We start from the raw sequence: 10,451 nt of genomic DNA on the forward strand, positions 1-10,451 counted from the left end.
TTTGTAACAAACCATTTGGCGCCAAAAACTAAAATAAGTATCTCGAAGTCTGTTCTTCTCTATTGTGTGCGTTAACTACACGAAGTGCAACCACTCAAACACCCACACCCAATGACGGTACACAGATACGCTGTATGTTATCGCAACTTACTCTCCTATGCAGTGCTGCCAGAACACACCGATCTAAGAAATACTTATATATAATGGATTTTATGTCTGTATGAAGACCATATGTTATTACTATTGGATACCAAAGTTTAAATAAGAAGCTTTAACCACCAAAGAAACTGCTCAAGGATCTGCGTTTATATGAAATCCTACTTCTACAGGTATATTATTAAGAAACACAATATCAACCGAAACAATATTTGAAATATTTCAATAATTTGGTCAGGGTTTCAAACACCAACACAATCTTAGCAAAGTTATTTTGCAATAGTGTAAACGCCACTTTAAATATAAATATAATTGTAAGTTGTGTTAAAACTAAGAACTATAGTGTGAAAGGGCTTATGACTTTAAGATTCTTTATTAAAATGGTCCAGTTTATTAATAACCCTTTACTTACGAAATTATGTTTTTATTTATCTAAATACAACAGGATGGCATAGCCGCTGAGCACAATGCCACAGCATGCTCAATTGGTGAAGCTGTTTGAATAGTGCAAAAATTTTTCTGCAGTTTAAAATATTGTGAGAGAATGAGAGAATTGTACAAGTTCTGAGAAATCAGCGATCAAGTTCACTTTCCATTGTGAGTAATCGAGCGGCAAACAAAAGGGTTTATATAGAGTGATAGGTTGGTGATTGTGGAAATATATAAGAGAAAAAATGGGTAGCAAGTACTCAATCCGAAAAAAGTTATTGTCAATTTTATATAAACAAGAATAGTAATCAAAAGCAACGAAAAATGCAAGCATCTTTCATATTTTCGCTACTGATACTTGTAGTTGTACTTATTATTTGAGATTTATATAGTATATCGGGCTTAATCAGCCTGCAGCAAACTTTAACAAAAATCCGTCTAATGGACGAATTAACAGTATCACTAATGGACCGATAAATAGTTTTGATTCCGCAAACTTTAATTTACCAATTGAAACGATAATCAAAAGTTTAGATAAATATGACGAAGTACCATTTTCACCTTGTGGAATCAAAGTCAATGGCGATATGCTCAACAATTTTCCAATTCTTACGCCACACAATCAACTTGAGTACTTGCTACCCAATTCAAGTGGTGAAATTGTAGTGCCCCATGGCCATTGGTTGAGTTTCCACTGCGCTGATGGATTTGCAGCCACCGTTCGGAGGACAAACTTTGCAGGCGCAATGTGCTGGCGATAAAAATTTTTTTATAAACAATGAACAAGTCAATTTCTCAAAGATCAATTGCACTACCATATCAATGCCAACACCAATACGAACAGGGCTTTGCTGCAGCGGCGAAGGCACTGAATTGATTAATATCGGCATTAAATTCAATGAGTCATCATCACTACCCACAATGCAAGTGTGTTTTGAAAAAATTCGCCAAGCACCCCATTACGTTGAACACACCTTTACTCCTGCAAGTATTCACCGCCAAAAAAAGGTGAAGCGTAAAAACTTCACTTCCGGTAATATCTTTGGTGATATAAACATTGACGCTTTTTACAAAAAGCCCAAACAAATTAAGGCACTCAGTCGTATACTTGGAAAGAGTGTTTCGATTTACGTGACAACCAAAAATTATCTGTCCCGTGGCCATTTAGTCGCCAAAGCTGACTTGATATTCAGTGGTCCACAAATGTCCACTTTTCATGTTGTGAATGTAGTGCCACAATGGCAGTCCTTCAATGCCGGTAACTGGTCGCTCATTGAGGATGAAGTCCGTAAGTTTGCTCATGACAGTAATAGTACCCTACTCTGCTTGACTGGTACCTGGGTTGTTTGCACTTTGCCAGATGTTAACAATGTGCGACGCGAGTTATATCTAGGGGACGATAAGCAAAACAATAATGTCATAAGAGTGCCGCAACTATTTTACCGTATTGTTACTCGTATCGATGCTGAGTCTCGTAAAGGTATCACGTTCGTTGGAGTGAATAACCCTTATCTGAAAATTGAAGAACTGACAACCGAGGGATATCTGATTGCAGAGGATGTCTCACACAATATTAATTGGATTAACTGGGACAGGCAAAATATCGATAAGGATTGTTGTTATGCCTGTTCAGTACCAGACTTCGTAGCGGTTGTGAAAGATTTGCCGTTGGTTGACTTAGAGACGACCGGAATTTTGGGTTTGAAGGAATTGTCGATGTAATTGTATGTTATCCTAGGCATGTCAGATTTTTAGATTTTTTGTTGGGCTACTGTATTGGAATTTTTTTGTGATAGGTTCAACTTTTGCTACAGTTTTAGGAAGTTTCGTTTGATATTTAAAGATTTCGGCTTTCAAACATTACAACACTAATTTATTAGACAGTTTTAAGGTGTGCGGGTGAAAACAGGACTCTAGGGGAACCGAGCACCCAAAAAAAGTCGGTAACGCGCCTGGTTGCAAACCTCATGGTGGTGTGGAAAATGCAATATACTTAATAAAATATTACAAAAATAAATAAATAAAATTCGATTTAAAAATTGTGTTTGTATTGTATTGTATACGCCCGTCCTGGCCTGAGTTAAATAGGAGATTCCATGAGGAAACATTTATCTGAGGAAGTTGGGGCTTTAGTACAACCATACTCTCAAAGTTTTAATTTAGATTATTTACAATAAATTAATCAAAGTTAATTAAATTAGCCTCAACCTTCTTTATTCCTCACGCAGTGATATTCGCCCTTACTATAAATATGACGTCACTTGCTTTCGTACAAGTGAATCCGGAAGCCAGAATCCATAAGCTAGGTATAATTTTATTGATATATATAACTACATATACATACATACATATGTATGTTTGGTGTACAGCAGTGGTTCCCAAACTTATTTTGTCTACCGCCCACTTTGAGAATAAATATTTTTTAGCGCCCCCATTTTTTCACCTATTTAAAAACCACTATAACTTCATATTAATTATTGTGACCTATATATGTATATTAACGGAGAATTCCAAACGAAACTATACTATAACCAGCAACTTGAAACCTGAGCGCAGTAGGTAACATACAACGGCGCTTAGGTCTCAAGTTAACTCTTATTGAAACACAACTTTATAGTATTAAAACAGAGAATCTTTTATTAAAAATAAAACTAAAATAATCGATCCATATATAAAAACTAATGTAAGGATGAATCTGATGCTGTTTAATAAGTTTGTGAATATCAGGCTCCAATTTACTCAAGAACAGTCGCAAGTCGCCTCGTTCGGTAACAAGCAAACGATTTCTATTTTTAGTAAGCAGTGTTGTCACAGCACTAAATCCACGTTCACACAAATATGACGATGGGAATGATATCAAGAATCGTTGAACGATTGACCACAATCCAGGGTAAAATTGCGAGATCGGTTTTTGTAGCCAAAATTCTTGGTAACCATTTTTGAACTTGATTTTTATTTCCTCGTTTGTTGTCAATTCTATAAGTTCTTCTTCCAGCTGACATTGCTGTGTTGACATTTGAAAACGGATCCAACACCCAGTTTGGTATTTCCAAGTTCAAAATGTCCTGGTATCGTTCGGTGAAGTCAATGTGGAGGTTTTCCAAATGTTGGCAGTAGGCAAACAATTCGTCGTTACTGCATGATACTGATAAATTCGGAAAATTGTGAAACTCACGTCTGTCCAGATTCTTTTTGTGTATGTATAGGGTGATTTTTTAAGAGCTTGATAACTTTTTTTAAAAAAAAAACGCATAAAATTTGCAAAATCTCATCGGTTCTTTATTTGAAACGTTAGATTGGTTCATGACATTTACTTTTTGAAGATAATTTCATTTAAATGTTGACCGCGGCTGCGTCTTAGGTGGTCCATTCGGAAAGTCCAATTTTGGGCAACTTTTTCGAGCATTTCGGCCGGAATAGCCCGAATTTCTTCGGAAATGTTGTCTTCCAAAGCTGGAATAGTTGCTGGCTTATTTCTGTAGACTTTAGACTTGACGTAGCCCCACAAAAAATAGTCTAAAGGCGTTAAATCGCATGATCTTGGTGGCCAACTTACGGGTCCATTTCTTGAGATGAATTGTTGTCCGAAGTTTTCCCTCAAAATGGCCATAGAATCGCGAGCTGTGTGGCATGTAGCGCCATCTTGTTGAAACCACATGTCAACCAAGTTCAGTTCTTCCATTTTTGGCAACAAAAAGTTTGTTAGCATCGAACGATAGCGATCGCCATTCACCGTAACGTTGCGTCCAACAGCATCTTTGAAAAAATACGGTCCAATGATTCCACCAGCGTACAAACCACACCAAACAGTGCATTTTTCGGGATGCATGGGCAGTTCTTGAACGGCTTCTGGTTGCTCTTCACCCCAAATGCGGCAATTTTGCTTATTTACGTAGCCATTCAACCAGAAATGAGCCTCATCGCTGAACAAAATTTGTCGATAAACACATTTCGAACCGAACACTGATTTTGGTAATAAAATTCAATGATTTGCAAGCGTTGCTCGTTAGTAAGTCTATTCATGATGAAATGTCAAAGCATACTGAGCATCTTTCTCTTTGACACCATGTCTGAAATCCCACGTGATCTGTCAAATACTAATGCATGAAAATCCTAACCTCAAAAAAATCACCCGTTAGAAGCAGTTTGGCTGCGAAAGTAGCAACGATGTTTTTTGTTTTAATTAAATTTAGTTTATCGCCTTGCAGTTGGAGATTCATGTCGTTGAACAATTTATACAGGTCTGTCATGTGAGCTATATCATTCTTTGATGTTACGAGCTTGTCTTGAAATTCTGTATCTTTAGTTTCCAGGAACTCTATAACAGAGTCAAATAGGTTGTAGAATCGAGTCAGACAATTGCCTCTTGATAGCCAACGAACTTCAGTATGAAACAACAAACGATTGAAATCCTCGTCATTAGTAACACAAAGCTGATGAAATACTCGTAATCTATCATTCAAAGAGCTGTTGCGGATTTTATTGACTGCTTTGATGACATATTGCAATGATTGAAATAGTTTTTCACTTAAGTTTCTAACAACTAAATGTTGTCTATGAATAACGCAATGTACACCAAGGACATCTGGAATTTTATTTTTTAAGTGCGCTATTAAGCCTTTATGGCACCCTATCATAGCCGGAGCGCCATCCGTAGCAATTGAAATAATATTTTTCAAAGGAATCTCTTTCTCATCGCAAAACTTTTTCAATATAATGAATATGGTTTCACCTTTTGTATCGGTCTCTAAATTTCTAGCAAATAAGAGTTCTTCACATATTTTCTCATCTTTAATAAACCACACGTTAGACAACAACAATGCTTCATTAGTTGGTAAAGTAGAATCATCGAGCTGAAATGAGAATTGGCTTGTCCTCAGGTGATCGCACAATGATTCTTCAATGTTTTCAGCCATTTCATCAATGCGTCTTTGCACAGAATTATTACTCAAAGGAATTTTTCGGATAATATCTGCGGCCGGTTTATGAAGCACGGTAGTTATTACTTCATTTATTGCTGGCAATATTAACTCTTCTCCGATGTTATGTGGTTTGCCTTTTTGAGCAATTAACAAAGAGATATTGTACGAAGCTCGAAGTCCGTCGTCATCTTGCTTAGCAGCCGGCGAAAATAGTTTTGCTACACTTGACTGAGTTATGCTTGCTGTATTATGCTTCTTCTCTAGGTCTTGAAAATATGCTACATTCTTGTCTCTCTTATCTGGATGCATTTTATTCAAATGATCTTGCAGTCTTGAAGGCTTCATTGCTTCATTCGGAAATGTTTTTAGAGATAGAAGACACAAAGGCGAGGATGGGTTTGTGGGATTTTCAATGAATCCGAACCTACCTACCCTACCGGGGCATCTCGACAGGATAGAATTTATAGAATACTACCTGTATTGCCGTGCCTATTGCCTGTGGAGACTCCACATTGCTCATCGCTTACTAGACATAGAATACTAACTAGTTTGCCATATATCATAGCTATAAGCTGTCACTTCAGCAGTTTAACAGCGCAGTTTTCTATGAAAATTTCGAAGAGGCAACATATCCCATTTGCACATATGCCGACGGCATTTTCAATTCGGTAATATGAAAATTAGAAGAGCGAGTATTAAGACGTTTCTTTTATATTATAAAAATAAAGCACATTTTCAAAATAACTATAAAAATTAATATTTAGTTTAATATTTTTAATTTACAGAAAATTTATGCAAATTGGGTTGGGAATGAGTGAAGTCTTAATAAACTTATGCAGGCATAAATCAAAATATTATTGCTCATTTTAAATTTATTATTTTAATTGGTATATACAATTTATGCAGCAATTATTACATAGTAGTCCAAAAATATGACTTTTCGTATTATCTTATTTTCTCCAGAAATACATTTGTAAGAAAGGATAAAGATCCTTTTTTTATTTTCCACATAAAAGATTTAAGTTCAAAACGCGCTACATCAGCTACCTACCCGACGTCATTTCGCAAGTCATAAAATCAAATTTTCAAGAGCTCAAAGCATGCGCAACATTAGCTCGAACCTACCTACCCTACACCTTTGTGCAAATGATTATGTTATGATAGCAAATGCCCACATACAGATTTGACAATGGCAATAGCAATACGTTTGACAGTTAGTATTCTATAATTTCTATCCTGTCGAAATGCCCCGTTATGAGACGGAGCGACCGATCGACTTGATTTTCATTTTTTCTATATTCAATAAAATAGGACAGATATGTATATGAATTACGCGGAGAGAAATATAGAACCGAGTTTGAGCAATCTTTTAATTTATATTAGTTGATGTTCACAAGTTGTTGTTGAGAGTCGAGAGCTCATGTAGTCGTTGTCTAAGAGGCCTCCTAGCTAAATAAATTACAAATAACCCCACAAGCCTCTACACAACGGTCCCATTTTCTTTCTGGGTCTCTTACCGCCCCCCTTGACACCTGCAGCGCCCACAAGGGGGCGTTAGCGCCCACTTTGGGAAACCCTGGTGTATGGTATTGTCAGATACGAGCTCTGTAACGCTTTGTAACGGGTGATTTTTTTGAGGTTAGGATTTTCATGCATTAGTATTTGACAGATCACGTGGGATTTCAGACATGGTGTCAAAGAGAAAGATGCTCAGTATGCTTTGACATTTCATCATGAATAGACTTACTAACGAGCAACGCTTGCAAATCATTGAATTTTATTACCAAAATCAGTGTTCGGTTTTTTTTTTTTTTTCGGACAAATTTTGTTCAGCGATGAGGCTCATTTCTGGTTGAATGGCTACGTAAATAAGCAAAATTGCCGCATTTGGGGTGAAGAGCAACCAGAAGCCGTTCAAGAACTGCCCGTGCATCCCGAAAAATGCACTGTTTGGTGTGGTTTGTACGCTGGTGGAATCATTGGACCGTATTTTTTCAAAGATGCTGTTGGACGCAACGTTACGGTGAATGGCGATCGCTATCGTTCGATGCTAACAAACTTTTTGTTGCCAAAAATGGAAGAACTGAACTTGGTTGACATGTGGTTTCAACAAGATGGCGCTACATGCCACACAGCTCGCGATTCTATGGCCATTTTGAGGGAAAACTTCGGACAACAATTCATCTCAAGAAATGGACCCGTAAGTTGGCCACCAAGATCATGCGATTTAACGCCTTTAGACTATTTTTTGTGGGGCTACGTCAAGTCTAAAGTCTACAGAAATAAGCCAGCAACTATTCCAGCTTTGGAAGACAACATTTCCGAAGAAATTCGGGCTATTCCGGCCGAAATGCTCGAAAAAGTTGCCCAAAATTGGACTTTCCGAATGGACCACCTAAGACGCAGCCGCGGTCAACATTTAAATGAAATTATCTTCAAAAAGTAAATGTCATGAACCAATCTAACGTTTCAAATAAAGAACCGATGAGATTTTGCAAATTTTATGCGTTTTTTTTTAAAAAAAAGTTATCAAGCTCTTAAAAAATCACCCTATACATAGACGCGAAATTAAAAAAAACAAAAATCCGGAAGAAAGATTTTTGACAATCTAATATTTTACATATAATGTATATATTTTAGATATTATAGAAATTTCAGATATTTTCTGTAATTTCAATGAATTAGGAGTAAGGAGATATCAACCAGGGAGATGTCTTTTGTAGAAATTTAAGGGTATATACCAGTGTGACATTAAAAAAAAAAATTTGGTTTACTTTTTCGATAGTTTATATTTCCACAAATATCGTGTGAAATCGGAAAGGTCGTATCTTGAATAGTTTTTGAATGGTAGCATTCTAAAGAGCGGCCGCTAGCTGGTATAAATGTATGTACATATACATATGTATATCGCTCATTTGCTGCAAGACCGGCGGTCAAAAAAATCAATTCTCCAGAAACGAGTTTAAAGTTTTCAACTGACTACAACCGTACACCTCTTCTCAAGCGGGGCATATAAGAGGTATTCATATGAATTTTTCACTCAACATGAAGTATGATATAACGAACAATTCTGCAGCATTAACTCAAAAATCACGTTTTTTGATTTATGCCGGTCTTGCAGCAAATGAGCGATATGTAAGGGAAACTTTAAACGCGTTTTTCTCTAAACGAAATTTTTCCAAATTTGCTGACATCATAACTCAACAAGAAATTTACCGATCAGCTTCTAATTAAAACTGAGTATTGTTGAGTACATTTACTAAACAATGATCTATGATCTTTTTGATTGTTTGAAACTTTTCAATTTAGCATTACAAACACGGCAGTTTCTTTTTTCAAAACTACGCCATTTTGTTAATTTTTGATATTTTCGGGTCATTGTATAAGAAATACATTAAACTTTAATAACCTTTTTGAGTTTTTTTGTTTCAGCTACTCATTCGGACGGAATCATGTCAGCCGTTGCGCACTTTTTTTGGCACCTCCGAAGACAGCACATGGTTTGGTTATTTTTCCACATTTTTGTAAAAAACAAATCTTAAAACATAGCTAAAAATATACCTTACTATGTCCAAAGAACTCCGAAACATTCGATTGAATACTTTGCTTTAAAAAAATTCGCGAAAATCGACTAATTTTTCATGGGTTACATTGGTATTGCCCCTTAATGCTGATATATGTTCATATGTATAAGACACGTTCAAATATACATAAATACGAGTATATGGTTAAATTTTTATAGATTCAACGCAATAACTTCTATGTGTACTAAACATTTGCTGTATAAACCCAAGCTATAGCTAAATTAAGCTTTCAATTGAAATGATTTGAAATACTCTTTGACTCCATCGTCAACTAAATGTCGCACTAGCAATACTATAAAAGTAAATGTAAAATGTATATGTTTCACCATATTAACCATATTTCATGAATACGTGGAATAATTTCCTTTTCCTTAGTAATCTAAAGAAACTTTAGGTTGCAGGATCTCGGAAGTTTTACTTCTCACACTTAAAACAACATAGTGGCACGCTAAGAGAAATGATTAAGTGGAACCGAACAAACTAAATAACAAATCTGGTCAATGCGATTGCATTTTGTATTTCGCGAAGTGTCGGAATTATAATATAACCTCCCTGATTGCTCATTAATTTGTGATTGTACATCTGCCACATATGGCAACATTGACATATATTCTAGAAAGTTCAGTTTGTAACAAACTACTTGGCGCAAAAAACTAAGATATGTACATAAGTATCTCGCAGTTTTATTTCTCTATTGCATTCACTACACGAGGTGCAACCGCTCAACACTCTCACCCAATGACGGCACACAGATACGTTGTGTGTTATCACAAATTACTCTCCTCTACAGTGCCCCCAGATCATGCCGATCTAAGAAATATTTATAATGGTTTTTATGTCTGTATGAAGACTATAGGGGTATTCTCTTGCTCTTGCAAAACCCGGTGCACGGTGCAAGCATTGCAGATTTACAACGGCACAACAACAAACACACGCAGAAAAGTATTTGCAAGGGCTGTGAAATATGTCAGACCAAAACCCATGTATATTAGCGTGCAATGTCAAGCAAAAATAAAATTGCAACCCTGTTGTATTTGCCATTTTACATAAAGACATATTACGTCGTTAAACTGTTGAGAAAGGTAAATTTTAATTAGATTTTATAATTTCTATTTAAATTATAAAGTTTTGTTACAGTTTTTTTGTTAAAAATGCATGCAGAAGGTGCGCCAATTCACAATAGCCATGCACAATAGTCATTTACAATAAATTGACTGAATCAGTCGCTCATATATCACTAGATTCTGCAATGGGTGCTCTCGTGCCCTTGTATATTTCGGTGTAGTATTTTTGCAATCTGCAATCTTGCAAGAGCAAGAGAATACCCCTTATATGTTATTACTATTGGATGCCAAAGTTT

At 36.1% G+C, this 10,451-nt stretch overlaps 1 protein-coding gene across 1 annotated transcript; it reads left to right on the top strand.

Moving 5' to 3' along the window:
* Window positions 1-779: 779 nt before the first annotated feature.
* On the top strand, window positions 780-2,572 carry LOC125778906 (uncharacterized). The gene has a single exon (XM_049458529.1). The coding sequence runs from the start codon at window positions 1,288-1,290 to the stop codon at window positions 2,305-2,307; it is 1,020 nt and encodes a 339-aa protein (XP_049314486.1). The 5' UTR covers window positions 780-1,287; the 3' UTR covers window positions 2,308-2,572.
* The last annotated feature ends 7,879 nt before the right edge of the window (window positions 2,573-10,451 follow it).

This window comes from Bactrocera dorsalis, chromosome 5, assembly GCF_023373825.1.
Source record: "Bactrocera dorsalis isolate Fly_Bdor chromosome 5, ASM2337382v1, whole genome shotgun sequence".
NCBI classification, from domain to species: domain Eukaryota; kingdom Metazoa; phylum Arthropoda; class Insecta; order Diptera; family Tephritidae; genus Bactrocera; species Bactrocera dorsalis.